This window comes from Numida meleagris, chromosome 1 (genome assembly GCF_002078875.1).
Source record: "Numida meleagris isolate 19003 breed g44 Domestic line chromosome 1, NumMel1.0, whole genome shotgun sequence".
Taxonomy (NCBI): domain Eukaryota; kingdom Metazoa; phylum Chordata; class Aves; order Galliformes; family Numididae; genus Numida; species Numida meleagris.
In genome coordinates this window covers 50186583-50205393 of record NC_034409.1, presented here as the reverse complement: position 1 = coordinate 50205393, position 18811 = coordinate 50186583, and the positions used below count along the sequence as shown (strand labels likewise).

Genomic DNA, 18811 nt, shown 5'->3' with positions numbered 1-18811 from the left:
GCGTGGTCTCGCATGCAAATCGCAGCTGCTGATCGCTGACGCGCCATCACGCCACGCGGCGCTGCGCGCTCCTATTGGCTGCCGCCGACCTGGTCCCAGTGACAGCGCGCGGGGGGGCGGGGCCAGGCAGGTGGGGGCGGGGCCGGGGCGGTGCAAGATGGCGCGGGGCCGGCGGCGCCGGGCTGCTTCCTCCGCTTAGAGCGGGCGGGGAGCGGAGCGGGGCCGTGCGACATGGAGAGCGGCGAGCTGGGCGCCGAGGGCATGGAGACCCTGACTGAGCTGGGCGACGAGCTGACGCTGGGCGACATCGACGGTGAGCGCGGGGCTGGGCGGGGGGCTCGGTGCTGTGCCGCGCGTGGGCTACGTGGGGGTGCGGGGGAGCTCCCACGGCGCGTGTTGGCGGGTCTGAGTCATACGCGTGACGTCACGGCGAGCAGCGTGACGTCGGAGAACAGCGGGGGGCGAAGCAGTAATTAGTGCCGATCGTAACGAGTGGCCCCGGGGCGGGCCCCGTATCCAAGCGTGGAGTGCATTGGAGCACATCCAGTGCATTATGTCTGTCCCCCTACCTGCGTAGGCCCACCTGCTTGCAAAATGGCAGTGCCCTCGAGTGGGAAAGTGCCGTGCTGTGGGTCCTGGGTGCGGCGTGGGGTGGTGTGGGGACAGCCCTAATGCCAGTCCTTCCCCATAACTCTCAGCGCTGCTTCCTTACCCATCTACAGCCCCTGGGGTATCTGTGTCATGTGGGGTCCCGTGGGCTGGGTGTTGGGATGGGGCCAGGGGGAGCTCAGGTGGTCAGTGGGGGCACTCAGAAGGAAGCTTTGGCCGTGGGATCTCCTTAAACATACCCGTGCATTTCTCAGCTCAAGTTCTGCAAAGCGCTGTTTTCTTGAGTGTATTTCCCCTATTTCCCTGTATACCTGAAATTACCCGAAGTTGGGGTGAGTCACCATCCGCGTGTCCCGGTGGGGCTCCGTGGGCAGAGGATGGGCGGCGCGAGGCTGCCTCAGGTGGGAGGACGGCTCCTACTGAAGTCATGGGGCTGCTCATCCTCCTCCTCCGGGCGTGAAGCTGGGATGGGGATTGGACAAATGATAGTGGGCTGAAAATATTGGATCCTGAGCTCTGGGAGTGTTTTGACACTGAGTTACTGGCTACCTCTGGGCTGCTGTGGCGTTGTCTCTGGAGGTTCTGAAGCTGCTGCTTCCTCCCGTGCCCACCGCTGGCCTCTGAGTCCTGACCCCATGTCCTATGGAACCAACCAACCCCAACCGTTCCCTTTCCTTCTTGCAGAGATGCTGCAGTTCGTCAGCAACCAGGCAGGGGATTTCCCGGACCTGTTTTCAGACCCGCTGTGTGGCACCTTCCAGGGTGGCAGCAGCGGTGGTGGCAGTGGCACGGGCAGCGGGGCCCTGGATGCCACACGGCCCTATGCCCAGGCCCCGCAGCCCTTCCCTCCGCCTGCTGCCTCCCCGCAGCTGCAGAGCGTCCCGGTGAAGGTGCCCTCAGCCCCGCAGCGCCCGGCCCCGCTGCTCCAGCCCCGACCCCAGCTCCAGCCACAGCTCCAGCAGCAGACGGTGATGATTGCCCCCACCTTCAGCTCTGCGCCCCAGACCAGGATCATCCAGCAGCCCGTCCTATACCAGAACGCGGCCACGAGCTTCCAAGGTAGCGTTGGGGTGGACCCCAACTGCTGTCTCCACAGCAGACAGCTTACAAGGCGTCTGCGCGGCGCCTTGGTCTCTGACGTCTCTCCCTCTTTGCAGTTCTCCAGCCCCAGGTGCAGAGCCTGGTGACGTCCCCCCAGGTGCAGCCGGTCACCATCCAGCAGCAGGTGCAGGCGGTGCCGGCCCCGCGTGTGCTGACGCAGGCCGCTGGTGGCACCATCCAGGCACTGGCACCTGCCACAGTCCAGACGGTGGCAGCACCGCAGGTCCAGCAGGTGCCGGTAAGTGGAAGCGAAAGAGCCTGGCCCCATCCACCTGGCTCTTGCCTTTAATAAGCACTGATAAGTGTTAGGTAAGTGTTCTTCTCAAGGGAACACTCAGTATGGAAAAATTGCTCCGGTTCAACTCTATTCGGGCCCTCTGTAGCGCTCTCTGTATTTGGGAGTCAATGAGGTACTTGAAAAAGCAAGAGCGAGTTGTGTCATGGCAAAATAACAGACTGTTTGTTCTGACATCCTCCCAGTTAAATCAGAGGGAAGAATTGCTGCTGGCACTGGGAGGTGCTGTGGCATAGAATCGTCAAGGGTGGAAAAGGTCACTAGGATCCAACGGCCAGCCCATCCCCACCATGCCCACTGACCATGTCCCGCAGTGCCACATGCACACAGTTCTGGAACACCTCCAGGGACGGTGACTGCACCACCTCCCTGGGCAGCCTGTGCCAGTGCAGCACTGCTCTTTTGGAGAAGAATTTTTTCCTAATATCCACCCTGACCCTCCCCTGGTGCAACTTGAGGCCATTCCCTCTTGACCTGTCACTACTACCCACACCCATGTGTTGGACCCTGAGGGCTCCCCCAGCTAACACAGAGAGCTTGCTACAGGCGGGGGCAGAGGAGCCCTTCCGTCAGCTCCTTGGTATTTTTGGGCACTGGGTTACTTGGTTTTTGATGTGAGCACCAATGACCTCGTGGGCCATCACTGCCTCTGACCACCAAGAGGAACAGAGCAGTGTGCTCTCGCTCATCTCCTCACCTCTGGCTGCTCCCCACGCAGGTTCTGGTCCAGCCTCAGATCATCAAGACGGACTCACTCGTGCTGACCACACTGAAGGCAGATGGCAATCCTGTTATGGCCGCGGTGCAGAACCCGGCGCTCACCGCGCTCACCACTCCTATCCAGACCACAGCTCTGCAGGTACCACTGTTAATACTCTTCTTTTCTTCCACCCCTCAGTGGTGTTATTTTCCAATACAAGGAGGAGGTTTGGTGTTCGGTGTTCTCCGATAGTGCAGATGGGAGGGGTTCCAAATGCTGCTCTGAACGTGCCCAACGTGAGTAATGTGCTGCTTCTGCCAAGGCTGAGAGGACAGACTGTGCATTTTTTGGCAGCCTCTCATGGCCAGTAAGCGCAGAGCAAGGGCACATTCCTGTTTACCTTTTTTCTGACTTTACTAGGAGACGAGTATGACCTAAGAATTCCATGTAGAATTCCATTTTTAACCTCTGTGGAAGATACTTAAAGCCAACTGACTCCGGGTAGCTGTGGATCTTCTTTTCTCTCTCCATAGCATCCACTGGCAAAATGTTGAATGTAAAAGCTAATTGAACTACTCCTCAAAGGGCATCTGCAGCAAGGGGTTGGTATCATTGTTCAAGATGGCAGCAGTGCTTCAAGGCCATGACTTACCAGCTTGGGGATACTTGTGCCCCAAAGAGGCTTTTATCACAGCTTCGTGCATTCTGCAAAGGTCCCTCTGTTCAAATATTTACTGCTGGAGATAAGCTTGCAAGCCTGGACTTAGGTTCTGTCTGCATAGCACAATGGAGTTCCTATGCCCTTGGTAGCAGCCAGACCAAAATCTTCAGTTTACTTGCTATTAGGTCACGCTTTGACATGGAGATGAGGCTTATGTGATTGTGTCTGGCAGATACACAATCCACAAAGCATTCTGAATGCATTGAAATATGCTGGAAGTTAGCTGAGGAAAGGTAGAAGGCTTAAATTCACTTATTTGTCAAGAAAACTATTTCAGAATCAAAGTTGATTCTTAGGTTGCTTATGGCTGATTTATTCCTGTTTACATCAGTCTGACCCTTAGTGTAAATAACTCTTTCTTTCCATAACAACTCTGATTCTCAGTGTACTTCAGAGACCTGTTGTACCCTCCCCAATCTTACTTTACTGGTTGGAGCTGTCTAAATTATTTCCTTTGGTCTGACTGTCCTAGAAGCCTCTCTGTGCAACCATTCTGGTGGGATTCACCATCTTTTCTCCTGTAGCATGTACTGCTTTGGCTGGGGGAAGATGGTCTGTTTCTGTCTAAACCATAGAATCATTAAGTTTGGAAGAAGATCTCTAGAATCATCTAGTCCAACCGTCAGCCCATCCCCAGCATGCCCACTAACCATGTCCTCAGTGCCACATCCATGTGGCTCTGGAACACCTCCAGGGATTGTGACTCCACCACTTCCATTCCATCCTATCCTATCACTGTTACCTGGGAGAAGAGGCCAACCCACCTTGCTACAACCTCCTTTCAGGTCGTTGTAGAGAGCGATGGAAGTCCAAGCTCTTCACATCCGTATGTATCACTCATTGCCTTAATACCTCTTTTGGAGGCATTTTGTAGCTTAAAGTAGTTAGGGATCTATTTTTTCCCCTATGCAATCTAATTAAAATTAACTTCAAGCCAAAGTTTGTCTTTCCACTGTCAGACCCTCTCTAACGTTATGGTTTTGGAAGTAGCATTGCCTGTTGTTGGTCCAATGTCTTTCTCTGTGCATTTGGAGGTGTGAATTAGAAGGACTGTAGAAGCAGGAAGGAGCTTTGGTCCATGCCTCTGTTTAAATTATAGATGATCAGAGCCTGGTATTGGTGAAAGGGTATTGGGGTGATGATACTCTTGGAGAAAAGATACCATTTTACTGTGGGAGGCAGTGTTGGTGTTTTTTCCTGTGCTGCTGTTCCCATGCTTATACCAGCTAAGGAACATGAGAAGACATGGCATACCTCTTCCTTTTTGAGCTCTGTGAACTTTTCTCGATTCTGCTTTTGTTTACTCCATTTGCTCTTGGAATCATAATCTCGTCTAAATTGGCTGATTGCTGGTTACACTTGCTGTGCGTGGTCTTTGTAGACCCTTGTTGGGAGCAATGGAACCATTCTGACCACAATGCCGGTGATGATGGGACAAGAAAAGGTGCCTATCAAACAAGTTCCTGGAGGTGTCAAGCAACCAGACCCTCCTAAAGAAGGAGAGAGGAGAACAACTCACAACATCATTGAAAAGCGTTACCGGTCCTCTATAAATGACAAGATCATCGAGCTGAAGGACCTCATCATGGGGACAGACGCCAAGGTAAAAGATGTGCAGTGAGAACAAGCGTGGTGTCAGGAATACTGGTGTCCTCAGGTGCTCGTTGCTCTATTAAATGAAGCAGTTGGGTACAGACTGCTGTTAGGAGTATGCACATGCATGTTGTGATAAGATAAGATGTTAAACAAAAACAGTGTCTTCTTGCACAGAGCTTTCCAATTTGATTCCATTAGATACTGAGATGTATTGAGGCCACCTTGCACCATGCTTGACCAGTGCTGTTTGCTTTATGTCATGCTGGCAGCCTTTGCTGGAAGGTGGGGATGGAGGAGGGACTGAGGAGGGGAGAGAACTGCTTATCTCAATTAAATGGTGAACCCTGGTTAACTGACAGCAGCTTGCTCCATCATCCCAGAAAAGAGCCATTCACTTCATTTCAAAACTATGACACTTTCACAAGACTATTTCTGACTGAAGTCAAGACATGAAGTCTTGTAATTTAGATGTTAATCTGTTTTCATTGTACTGTTTTTATAAAAATGTCGAGATCCCAGATACAAGGACTCAAGCCCTGTTGTCCAGTCCTTATGTGCCTTCCAAAGTGGGATAGCTTGGACCAGAACATGTCCCACCATTCATTTCCTTTTGCTGCTTTCAGGTGGCCCTCTACACCCTTCTGTTTGTATCCCCCCTCTATGATACAAAGGGTTGTGGTACCCCTACGAGCAAGAGCGACCCTGGAAGCACATAGTATAAACTGCTTTCTGTGTGTCTTAATTCCTTGCAGATGCACAAGTCTGGAGTCCTGAGAAAAGCCATTGATTACATCAAATACCTGCAGCAGGCCAACCATAAGCTGAGACAGGAGAACATGGTTCTGAAGCTGGCTAACCAGAAAAACAGTAAGTTGTGGAGACTGCAGGAAGGAGGTGGTCTGCATGGATGTAGGCTGCCTCTTTCAGTTCTTTGTCATTGGCAGAGGTAGATAGGTGCATGCTACATTGGTGGTGGCCTGAGTTCTGAGGAGGACTGGCAGGGTGTTGGATCGAGAGATGCGTACATGATGTGCTCTGATTCTTGCAGAATTGTTGAAGGGCATTGACCTAAGCAGTCTGGTTGATAATGATGCGGACCTGAAGATAGATGACTTCAACCAGAATGTTCTTCTGATGTCTCCTCCCGCCTCTGATTCGGGATCACAGGCTGGCTTCTCCCCCTATTCCATTGATTCGGAGCCAGGAAGCCCACTCCTCGATGATGCAAAGGTATTTCTGACTTGGGTTGTCAAACCCAAGCATTTACTTTAGGATTACCTAAGGGCCAGAGTTTGTGTTCTCATAATTCTCAAGAGTGGAGCTAGCAGACATCTGGCAAGCAGAGCTGTAGGGATCAGGCATACATTGTAAGGATGAGGAAGGTGCATGGCAGTGCTTTATTTGCTTATTTTGAATGATTAAGGCTACTTCCTGAGCTGTATTATTTGAGCCATACCTTAGCTGCTGGAACTGTGCTTAGGCTTCAACACCAGTAGATTCTCTACTGACTCATTGCCCAGAGAGGTGATGGATACCCCTTCCCTGAAGACATCCAAGGTGAGGCTGGAGGGGCTCTGAGCACCCTGATTGAGCTGTTGGTGTCCCTGTTCATTGCAGGGGAGTTGGACCGGATGGCCTTTAAGGGTCGGTTCCAACTCAAATGATTCTGTGATTCTCATGGTGAATGTTCATGACCCAAAGAGCCCACAGCTTTCAAGAGAGAGATATGTCCTATGAATAAAGCAGGATAACTTGGAGAAGGATGATAATCCCAGCTGTGGGTAGTGAGACTAAGTAACTGCAGTTACAGCAATCTGTTAGCTGCCTTTAGCTGATGGGTTCAAAAGAAATGAGTCATCTGGGAGACCCTCAGAGAAGAAGTTAGTCCTGGCATAAAGCAGGGATCCAGTCATGGTAACTGACATGACTGGGAGGAGGAGGAAGGTGAAGGCACTTGAGTACTTCAGCCTGACCTTACTAAGAGAGAGAAGGCTCTGCTGGAATTCTTGCTGATCTTGATCTTAAATTTTAAGACTTGTTCTGTCACTTTTCCTTCTCCCCTTCTGCGTAAGCATTTTCCGTTTTACGGAACGTTAAGCAGTCTTTCCATTATTATTATTTTTTTTTCTCTCCGCTCCAAATCCTTTGAAGGTTAAGGATGAACCTGACTCTCCTCCTGTGGCCCTTGGCATGGTGGACCGCTCCCGAATCCTCCTGTGTGCCCTGACATTCCTGTGCCTCTCCTTCAACCCTTTGACATCCCTTCTGGATGCCCGAGGGAGCCCGGAGTCTGACAGCCTCACACGCCACGGCTCTGGCAGGAATGTGCTGACCATTGAGTCAGGTAAAGAGCTGGGGTCTCTCTGAGGCATCATTGCAGGGGAGTTGGACTAGATGGCCTTCAGAGGTCCCTTCCAATTCTAAGGATTCTACGATTCTATGATCTTCACCTTTAATTTGTTTTAAGGCAGCTTAACCGATTATTGTAACTTATTAAGCAGCAGATGAAGAGTTACTTCAGAAACATTGCTGCAATAGGTTTAAACTGTCTCATTTAATGTACTTATTCTACACTGTCAGTATTTTAGAGGACAGCTCACCTAAAGGTGAGCACAGGGGATTCTGTAGGTGTGTTGTCACTTAGCCAGCTGGTCAGCACACTTCCTCATTGTTGCTTTGTAAACCTAATGAAGAATGGAAAATGACCCTGAGGTATTGAATACCCATGGGTGTATCCGATAGCTTTCCTAGAATGTCTTGCATTAAGATTATTTTAGAAGCGCTGACTCAGGTTTCGTAAATCAGCCTTGTAAAAACAACTATTTGAGTTTGGTTGGGAATGTTGTGGCTTGGCGTTGATGAAGAGCTGTTGATGCAAGAGCTGCTTCCCGGTTAAAATGCAGCCTTTGCAAAACTTGATACTACAAGTGGCAAACAGAGCCGTACATCCTTGTCGGTCTGGGCTCACCCTGTTGCAATGTTTTCAGTGTCAGGATCAACTTCTCCCTTTCCTTTTGGGGTGTCTGTTGCAGACACGGGTGGATGGTTTGGCTGGATGATGCCGACGCTGATCCTGTGGCTCGTGAACGGTGTGATCGTCCTCAGCGTGTTCGTGAAGCTCCTCGTGCATGGAGAGCCAGTCACCCGGCTGCACTCGAGGTCGTCGGTTGCGTTCTGGAGGCACCGCAAGCAGGCAGACCTGGATCTGGCACGGGTAGGGCTGCCTCCTTGCTTTGCATCACATGCGTCTTGTAGGAGTAGGCGTGGGAAAAGTGGCCTAATGAGATGGTGCCTTGGCAAGAGTGTGGTATTTCTGGATTGTATCCGGTCTGATTTGCAGAGAAGTTGGTGGCACTGGTTTGTCTTGAGCAGATTGCTGTCCTCCCTCAGCTTGAATTAGTGAGGCACAGACTCCTAGCTCTGTCCTTGTGCCTCACTGCTGCATCTTTCAGGAATCCTTGGAAGCAGGGGCTTGGTTTGTGTTCCAGTCCTGGCCTCTGCTGCTGGCAAACAGCGCTCAAGGCTCTTTTTTTGAGCGGGCTCAAGCGCTCTTTTTGTAACGCGAGCTTCTCCTGACGGTAGCTCGGCGGAAGCTACCAGCTGGCTGCTGTTATGGGTTTCATGCCAGTCTTCATGGTGCCTGGGTGGTGGAATCTTAGAATCATGGAATGGTTGTGTTGGAAGGGACCTCAGAGCCCACCCAGTCTCACCCCGTGCCGTGGGCAGGGCTGCCACCCCCCAGCTCAGGCTGCACAGGGCCCCATCCAACCTGGCCTAGAACCTCCAGGGATGGGGCACCCACAGCTCTCTGGGCAGCTTGTGCCAGTGCCTCACCACCCTCTGAGTGAAGAATTTACCCCTAGCACCTAACCTGAATGTCCCCTCTTCTAGTTTAAAGCCATTCCCACCTGTCCTGTCACTCCTAGGCCACGTAAAAAGTAGGTCTCCCTCCTGTTTATAATCCCAAGCACTGGAAGGCTGCAATGAGGTCTCCCCGGAGCTTTCTCTTCTCCAAGCTAAACAAGTCTAACTGGAATGAGTGTTCACCACTGTACCCCAATGTCCTCCAGCTCTTCTCCATTGTTGAGGCAGCATTTCAGTTCTGACATGGGCACCCCAAAGCTTCTGCCTTGTTTGAGGAGGCAGGGAGCTGCTTTCAGCTGGTGCCAGTGTGTCTCCCAGGCATCACAGGCATTGCAGGACCAGGCCCCTGTGTCAAATGAGATATGCTGAGCCAAATTCGGTCTGAGTACTGTAAGTGGCTGACTTTTCTCAGCTGAAGCTCTTACCCTGGGTTATACATTGCTTTGTCCTGCTCCCAGTGGTGAGGAGGTCCCAAAGTGTCTCTCTGGTTGTGTTTTTTGTCATGTAACTTTTGCCGCGATGTTTGCAGGGGGATTTCGCTGCGGCAGCATCAAACCTGCAGACCTGCCTGTCGGTCCTGGGCCGAGCGCTGCCGGCCTCTCGCCTGGACCTGGCCTGCAGCCTCTCCTGGAACGTCATCCGCTACAGCCTGCAGAAGTTGGCGCTGGTGCGGTGGCTGCTGAAGAGGACCTCTCACCAGTGGCGGGCCAGAGAGGCCACTGCGGGCTCTGAGGACGAGGCCAAGACCAGCGCTCGGGACGCAGCTCTGGCCTACCACAAGCTCCATCAGCTCCACATCACAGGTAGGGCAGAGGCAGTAGAGCTTGAAAAGGGGGCCCACGGAATTGTAATGAGGTTCAGTAAGGCCATGTGCAAGGTGCTGCACTTGGATCAGGGCTACCCCAGACATGAATGCAGTCTGGAAGAAGAACTCTTTGAGAGCAGCCCTGTGGAGGAGGACTTGGGAGGGTTCTGGTGGATGAAAAGCTCAACGTGAACCAGCAGTGTGTGCTTGCAGCCCAGGATACAGTCGGTCTTCTGCCAATGGTATCCTGGGCTGCATCAAAAGAGGGGTGACCTGCAGGGCGAGGGAGGGGATAGTCCCCCTCTGCTCTGTCATTGTAAAGCCCCACCCAGGCCTGGGGCCTCAGCTTGGGAAAGATACAGAGCTGTTGGAGCATTTCCAGAGGAGGCCATGAAGATGCTTAGAGGGCTGGAGCACCTCTCCTGTGAAGACAGGTGGAGGGAGCTGGGCTTGTTGAGCCTGGAGAAGAGAAGGCTTGGGGAGACCTCATTGTGGCCTTCCAGTACTTGAGGGGAGCTTATAAGCTGGAGGAGATTGACTTTTTATATAGGTTATAAGTGATTTTAAACTAAAAGAGGGGAGATTTAGGTTTGATGTTGGGAGAAATACTTTACTCGGAGGGCGGTGAGGCGCTGGCACAGGCTGCCCAGAGAGCTGTGGGTGCCCCATCCCTGGAGGTTCAAGGCCAGATTGGATGGGGCCCTGTGCAGCCTGAGTTGGGGGGGTGGCAACCCTGTCCATGGCATGGGGTAGGACTGGGTGGGTTCTGAGGTCCCTTCCAACCCAACCATTCTGCCGTTCTATGATAAGAATGGCTGAAGCAACTGCAGTGTCCCTTTACATGTTCATGAGTTTGCAGAAGTGGCTTAGAGTCTGTCCCAAGCAGCCTTTGATAGAATCCAGTCATTTTTCACTGCTGTTTCTTGTTTCTTTTCTGTCACTTGGGAATGCAATGTGAAAGCAGAGGCCAGGGTTAATTGTTGGAGAAAAATCAAATTTCTGATGCTGTGTGAAACGCAGATGGCCAGTTGGTGTTGATGTGCTTTGAAAACCTCGGCGTGTGCACGTGTACTGAGGAAGTGCTTGAATGTTCCTTGTGAACAGTTGTTTTTGCTGCCTCCCTGGCAAACTAATTTGCATTTTTAATAGGCTACAAGTACATCAGAAACCCAAGCTGAACTTCCTTCTGCCTAATTTTGCTGTGTGAATTGTAGCTACACCGTCTTAACTGGAGTTGTCTGTCTAGGGCAGTGCCCTAGCGAGTCATGTTATAACAGAGTAGCTGGTGTTGCCGTGTCTCAGGTTAACCCTTCTCCTCTCCTGCTGGTGCAGGTAAACTCCCCTCCAGCTCCGCTTACTCGGGTTTGCACATGGCCCTGTGTGCTGTGAATCTGGCCGAGTGTGCTGAAGAAAAGATCCCGCCTAGTACAATGGCTGAAATCCACCTGACGGCCGCGGTTGGCTTGAAGACTCGCTGCGGGGGCAAGCTGGGCTTCCTGGCGGTGAGTCACGGTGTCCTTTGCCACCGCAGCTCCACGCAGAGCTCTAGGAAGGGCTGCGAGCTGGCAGTTCCGGGATCTGTGGTGGTCTGACTTCCCCCGGGTGCCTCTCCCTTCCCCAGAGCTACTTCCTAAGCCAGGCGCAGAGCCTGTGCAGCTCGGAGCGCAGTGCCATCCCCGACTCGCTGCGTTGGCTGTGCCACCCCCTGGGACAGAAGTTCTTTGTGGAGCGAAGCTGGACGGTGAAGTCTGCTGCCAAGGAGAGCCTGTACTGCACCCAGAGGAACCCTGGTGAGAGCCGCTTGTGCTCTGGGCATGGGGCTGCCTGCATTTTGCCCTGGGAGCCTCCACTTCTGTGCTTTCTGGCACCAAAGCTGATGTCCTGGAGAGCGTTCTCCTGCATCTTCCCCCTGCATGTGATCTCGGTGGGCGGTTGGGAGGTGTCTCCTAGAACTGCAGGAGCTGGCTCTGCCCTGCATGTGTCATCCATCCCTGTGTGGGGTGACCGGGGGGGGTGATGGAGTGTAGCCTCCCTAGAGCAGCATCCTTGCTGTTCTACTGAGTGGCTGAAGTGTCTCAGGGATGTTTAGCCTTGGGCTGCAGCTGTATACAGCTGATAATTAGTAAGAACAGTGATTAAAAAGGCCCTGAAAACTCGTTCTTCAGAAGACTTTGCAGTAATTCCCCAGGAGTTTCCCTCTACTGCTCTTCCTTTCACTTTTAAAATTCAGATTTTCTTTCCAGCTGCCCTTGTCTGTATCAGCAGGAGGCTATCACTGTAGGTAAGAAAAATGTGTTGGATTTGTTTTTTCCTTCCTCTGTAGCGGATCCCATAGCACAAGTTCATCAGGCGTTTTGTGAGAACCTGCTGGAGAGAGCGGTGGATTCCCTTGTGAAGCCTCAGATTAGGAAAGAGGTGGTGGGACAAGAGGAGGAGGAACCATGGTAAGTTCCAGCGCTGGGGGCAGCTGTAGTTTCTGAAGCAGTGCTGATGGTCACTGAGTGATCCGAGGCAAATGAGCGGGTTAGTCTTTAACCAGGACTTGGAATGGCCACGCAGTGCTGACCACCACAGCGTATCGGCAGGGTGAGCTTTGCCTCTTCTTAAGACGACCTCTGGAGTCCCAGGTGCAGTTCTGGCTGTTGCCAGATGCAGTGGGTATTTCTGGTGCCAGCTGGCGTGGTACCCGTCGATTCCTGAACTGGTTGGCATGTTCTCTGCTGACTGTGCAATGTTCAGGAACGCTAAAATTAGCGTGCCGCTATCGCTTCAGTTGACCAAAGTGTATGTAGGGTCATAAGGGCTTGGCATGTTGCAGAGTGACCCAACTGCCTCCCAGTGTTATGCATTCTTGTAACCAAACGAAGCATTGCATGTGCTAGCAGTGAAAATCCATGTATTGCACCATGTGTCCCAAAATAGTGCAGGTGAATGCCAGAGGTGGGAAGGTTCCTTAGTGGTATCTCCTGGCTGGAAGGACCGGGTTTCCTAAAGCAGCGAGCTGTTTTTCCCCCTCTAGGGGTAGGAGCTTAAGATCCTCCTCTGTAGCATGTCCAAGGAAATTAGATCATTGCCACATTGTCACTTGCATTCATATATATTTGCATATATGCAAATAGTCAGTTGCAAAAACATTCTTCAGCCTCTTCTGGAGGCAGTGATTGAAAAGGAGCCTGTAATCATCTCGTAACATATGTCATGTCCGTCAGCAGATTCAAGGCACTGGAGGGGATGCTGGTGGCTTCTGCTCAGTGTCTGTAGAACGTGGGGTGCTGACTAAGTGCTAATGTGGATCATCTTTCACTTGAAATGTGTATTACACGAGTTAATCTGCTTCATGGTGTACACAGACTGGTCCCTCCTTGGAGAGTGGTGCCACCTTTTGTGAAGGGCTTGGGCACAGCCTGCTCCCCTGTCCCTTAACTAGGGAGCAAAAACCTGTGACAAAGGTCCACTGTAAGTCCCAACACCTCCGTAGCTGCGGTGCAGGTCCTGACAAGGTGCACACAGGCAGATGTGCTGGTGGTACTCTTCAAACTGGTCCATACACTCCCACTCTCAGGAGGTCTCTTCAGGTCTGACAGTGTTGTGATACTGGTAGAGCCTGAAGTTTCTGCCTCCACCTGCTGCCTTAATGGGTCAGCCTCGTTTAAAGACATGTTATGACTGATCAGAAATGCCTCCAGGCCTTGGTGCCTCCTGCTTGATGGCATAGTGAAGCTGTGCCTTGCTTTGTTTCAGCGAGTTCTCCAGCGCAATGGAATACCTGAAATTGCTCAACTCTTTCCTGGACTCAATGGGAAGCGGGGCACCGCCCTTTGCCAGCAGTTCCATGCTCAAGTCAGCCCTGGGTAAGTCTGGCTGAGCTGAAGCCCCACTAGCTGCAGGAAGTGCTGCTGTTGGGTGTCTCCCCAGCTTTCAAGCTCCAGGCTGGGTCGAAACTCAGTCCTTGGTGGTGGAGGGAGGTTTGGCTGTGGAGCAGCACTCCCCGATGCACAGTGAGGGGAGGAGCACAGCCTATAACAAGTGGTGGCACCTTATAACCACCTGGCAGTTCACTGGGATGCTGCTGGAGCTCCTCAAAATGCATAGAGCAAACACAGAGGGGAAACTGAATACCTGTTTTCTAGGGGCTGGTTTTCAGTTGGAAGGGAATTCTTGCATTTGGGTCAGTATTGCCGTGAAACTTAAAGATAGCTCAGGGCAGCAGGTTGTATATCCTTTGGCCATAGGTTGACTTTGGAGGGTTCTTGGTGGGATGCTGAATAACGGAGGAGCTGATGCACTGGGGTGGTGAGTGCAGAGCCTTGTCAGGACAAGTGTCACAGTGTTTCTAGACAAGCAGATGGAGTAAGTTCTGGCTGTAGTGAGGTGGGATTGGCCTCTTCTCCCAGGTAACAACAATAGGATGAGAGGGAATGGCCTCAAGTTGTGATAGGGGAGGTTCAGGTTAGATGGTAGGAAAAAATTCTTCTCAGGAAGAGTGGTGCTGCACTGGTACAGGCTGCCCAGGGAGGTGGTACAGTCACCTGGAGTCCCTGGAGGTGTTCCAGAGCTGTGTGGATGTGGCACTGAGGGACATGGTCGGTGAGCATGGTGGGGATGGGCTGACAGTTGGACTAGCTGATCCTAGAGGTCTTTTCCAACCATACTGCTTCTGTGATTCTGACCTGTGACTCTGTTCTTGTAGGCCCAGACGTGGTGTGCAGGTGGTGGTCGGCGGCAGTTGCTATGGCAATCGGTTGGCTCAGGGGAGATGACACAGCCGTGAGGTCACGTTTCAGCGAAGTGGAACGCCTGCCGAAGTCCCTAGAGATGTCTGAGTGCGTAGCGCTGCTCCCAAACTCCCACTCTTTCTTCCCTAGGCCACAGCCTCTGCTGTGCAGCTGTGGGCTCCCTGTGTGCTGAGGGGCGGCTTCTAAGAAAGACGGGAGATTTTTTTTTTACAAAGATATGTAGTGATAGGATGCGGGGTAATGGCTTTAAACTGAAGGAGGATAGGTTTAGGTGAGATATAACGAAGGAATGACTCATTATGGAGCGGAGCAGGGGACACCACAACGAAGTACTTGAAGGCAGGGCTCTTTCTCTTCCAGGAACGCCCTGGTGAAAGCCACCTTCCACCTGTGCAAAGCCATGCAGGCCTCGCTGTCAACAAAGGCAGACGGGCAGCAGAGCTCTCTGAGTCACTGTGAGAGGGCCAGCAGCCACCTCTGGAACAGCCTCAACATGAGCAGTGGTGCCTCCAGCACGCCCCTCAGCAACGTAAGGGCTGCGCACCGCGGGCAGCGTGCGCTCCGTCGTGGCCTGGTTGTGTCTGTTTTCTCCATTTGTCCCGAGTCTGATAGGAATACGGGGGATGCTTTCACCCTTTCCTTCTAAAGGGCATTGACGTTTTTTCTGTCCCTGCTGTACGGAGGAGCAGTGCTGCAGGTGCTGTGTCATTTTCCTTCCAGTACCTGCCACCTTTTCTCTGCTGCGTTTCATTTTTTGACCACTTTTGCCCACGGAAAACCTCCATCTCTGTCCAGCCAGGGGCAGCTGCTGCCACCGGTGAGAAGGGACCTCATTATGTCAGGGCCACTCCATTTCAGGCAGCCTCAGAACCCTCTCCCGCAAAAGTGAGACTGTGCTGTGCTATTCCTGAGCACGCGTGTTGCTTGTTTCTTTTCTCTCCAGGATCACCTCGAGCTGGAGCTTCCCTGCACGGCGTATGGGGACAGCTCAGGTCCCTGCCGCTCCTGGGTGGCAGCTGTAGTGCATTGTAGTTGCATTGCATGTGCTGGCAGTAACTGTGCAATGTTCCTGCAGTGCAGTACAGAGGCACTTTCCATTCGACAGAGCAGGTACTCTCTGAAGGGCGGCTGGAACAGCAAGCATTGCTAGGGGGCAGCAGCAGATGGGGAAAAGGGATTCGGCGAGCTGTGCAGCGCTGCTGTGCTCCTCGCCTGGTGCTGAGCTGTGTCTGCTCCATGGCTCCCGCAGGTGATCCAGCTGCTGGCCTGCGACCTGCTGCTGTCCCTCCGCACCAGCCTGTGGCAGAAGCAGGCGAGCAGCAGCCAGGCGCTGGGCGAGACCTACCACGCCTCGGCCCCTGAGCTCACTGGCTTCCAGCGCGACCTCGGCAGCCTGCGCAAGCTGGCCCATGGCTTCAGGCCTGCGTACCGCAAGGTGAGCTTCGGCCCTAGCCCCTGGCAGGGGAGTGGGGAAGGGAAGAGCAAAGCACTACCTGCGTCTGCTCTTCTCTTTTCTGCCCTCTTTTCTGGTGGTTCACCCTTCTCCCTTTCCAGGTTGCTCAGTTACATATCAAAACCAGGTTTTTTTTGGTTTTTTTTTTTACCTTTTTCTGTCTTTCCTCCCTGTTGCCCTGACCTGCAAACTCTGCAGGCAGGTGGACGTGGGCTCTGCTTGTTGTCAGGGTGTCAGCACTGTGCTGCTGACACAGCCGAGGGCTGCCTCCAGCCCTCCCCTCACCACCCACCCTGCTGTCCCTCTAGGTCTTCCTTCACGAGGCCACCGTGCGCCTGATGGCGGGGGCCAGCCCTACCCGCACCCACCAGCTGCTGGAGCACAGTCTCAGGCGCCGCACAAACCAGAGCAGCAAGCAAGGTCAGCATGGGGAGCTGCATTTGGCCACGGCTGGCTATGGGATGCTTTGTAAAGCCAGCCAGGGGTTGGTATTGGGGCCCATTCTGTTTAATATCTTTACTGATGATTTTGATGAGGGGATTGAGTGCACCCTCAGTAAATTTGTAGATGACACCAATTTGGGAGGAAGTGTTCATCTGCCTGAGGGTAGGAAGTCCCTACAGAGGAACCTGGACAGTTTGGATGGGATGAAGTTCAACAGGACCAAGTTGCCAGGTCCTGCATTTTGGTCACAACAACCCCATGCAACGCTACAGGCTGGGGGCAGAGTGGCTGGAAAGCTATGTGGAGGAAAAGGATCTGGAGGTGTTCACTGATGCTCAGCTAAACATGAGCCAGCAGTGTACCCAGGTGGCCAAGGCCAGTGGCATCCTGGCTTGTATCAGCAGTAGTGCAGACAGCAGGAGCAGGGAGGTGATCTTCTCTCTGTACTTTGCACTGGTGAGGCCTCATCTCAAGTGCTGTACTCAGTTCTGGGCCCCTCACTAGCAGAAAGACATGGAGGCCCTGGAGCGTGTCCAGAGAAGGGCAGCGGAGCTGTGAGTGGTCTGAAGCACAAGTCTGATGGGGAGCGGCTGAGGGAACTGGGGTTGTGCAGTCTGAAGAAGAGGGGCTCAGGGGAGACCTTTTCTCTCTCTATAACAACCTGAAAGGAGGTTGTGGCGATGTGAGGGTTGGCCTCTGCTCCCAGATAACAGTGACAGGACAAGAGGAAGTGGCCTCAGTTTGTGCCAGGGGAGGTTCAAGTTGGGTATTAAGAACAATTTCTTCTCAGAAAGAGCAGTGCTGTGCTGGCACAGGCTGCCCAGGGAGGTGGTGGAGTCACCATCCCTGCAGGTGTTCAAGGAAAGGGTAGATATGGTACTGAGGTTCGTGGTTTAGTGGGCAATATTGGTGGTAGCTGGATGGTTGGACTAGATGATATTATGGAAATGATTCTGTGATCGCTCCCAGAGCTGAGACTCTGCAAAAAGAGCTCCCTGGGGTGAGCAGCTCATGCAGCTCTTTTCTCTGCTGGTTGCAGGGGAGCTGGACACGCTGCCAGGGCAGAGGGAGCGAGCCACCGCCATCCTGCTGGCCTGCCGCCACCTCCCACTCTCCTTCCTGTCCTCGCCCAGCCAGCGTGCCGTCCTGCTGGCCGAGGCTGCGCGCACGCTGGAGAAGGTGGGGGACAAGCGCTCATGCAACGACTGCCAACAGATGATTGTCAAGCTGAGTGGAGGCACAGCCATCGCTGCCTCCTAACACCTCACCAGCTCCCAGCCCGGACTTCTCCACGTCAAAAAAGGAAGGGGAAAAAAATACAAGGAAAAAAGATAGGGGGGGAAAAAGAAGGAAAAAAAGAAAAGAAAAAAAAATCCAGTGCTGTAGGTTAGGGCCTTGCCAGTGGGATTGTGCTGGGGTGGGAGTGGGAGGGTTTTTTATCTTGCTCCAGATGTGGCTTTCTTGCCCCTGCACTTTTTGGGGGCACCGTAGTAGGGACACCTGGTGGCAGAGCTGGGGTTGCCTATAGGGACCTGGTGCTGATGCCCTCTGGACTGACTCTGCTGGGATCATCGCCTGGGGCCAGTGGCAGGTTTCTGTACCGTTTTTATACCGCTGTTTTTTAATAGGAGTGTTTGTGGCTTTATCAAATGTAGGGACCGACACAGCAGCCCCCCACCTCTCCATCTTCCTCCTCATTTCAGCAGGGTGGTGTGGCCAGTCCCCGCGGGCGGTGTGGGCAGAGGCTGCTGGCTGTGATGCCTTCCTGTTGGTGCAGGTGGAACTGTTAAGAATGGTTTATTTGATTCGGTTCCTAGTCCCAGTCCTGAGCCTGCCACCCAGCCCCTGCACCCCAGTGGTTGGGAAGCAGTTCATCGCCCTTGTCCTTTTGTGCGGGATGTAGCACCGGGGTCCCAACACGGGAGAGATGCTATCACCTCTATAATACCCTGCGCTGCCCTCCCTCCCCCTTCAGAGGGGGCACCCACCTGTCCCCAGGAAGACCAATACAGGGCTCCTAGCTTATCTGTGCTCCTGCCAGGAGTCACACCCTGCTCCCCTTCCTCTCTGCCTTCTTTACTAAAATACAGCAGCTCTGACCTGTTGCGACCGCCCAGTTATTTCCCGTTTCCCCAGAGGTCAGTTTTGTACTTCAGCAAAGGGGGAGGAGGAGCTGGGGGCCCTCAGCCTTCCTCTCGTCCCTTATATGAGTGGCTGGGGCTGCCCAGTGCTTCTCCTCCTCTGAGGGCTCTTTGCCCCTTTTTTCTACTCTTCCCACCCTCTGTGCCCGTCTGTCCCTACAGTTTTTTATATGTGTGTGTATATACTGTAACTTTTTTGTTGGTTTTGGGTGGGAGGGAGCTGTTGTCGGCAGCCTGCTTCCCTCACCCAATAAAGGTGGTATCACCGGCGTGTCCCACGTGCCCTGCTCCTGTTCTCCGTCCCCATAGTGCAGCTACATGAGGCCATACGTGTCCATGTGTTTAT

General features: G+C 53.0%; 1 protein-coding gene across 1 annotated transcript; it reads left to right on the top strand.

The window, feature by feature from the left end:
• On the top strand, positions 232-18738 carry SREBF2 (sterol regulatory element binding transcription factor 2). The gene is made up of 19 exons (XM_021384047.1): positions 232-313; positions 1294-1668; positions 1767-1948; positions 2724-2864; positions 4808-5029; positions 5775-5889; positions 6071-6252; positions 7174-7366; positions 8055-8236; positions 9416-9689; positions 11024-11193; positions 11313-11481; positions 12015-12135; positions 13433-13542; positions 14382-14514; positions 14788-14956; positions 15677-15862; positions 16189-16300; positions 17364-18738. Exons 1-19 carry the CDS (start codon positions 232-234, stop codon positions 17582-17584), a joined length of 3339 nt encoding a protein of 1112 aa, XP_021239722.1. The 3' UTR covers positions 17585-18738.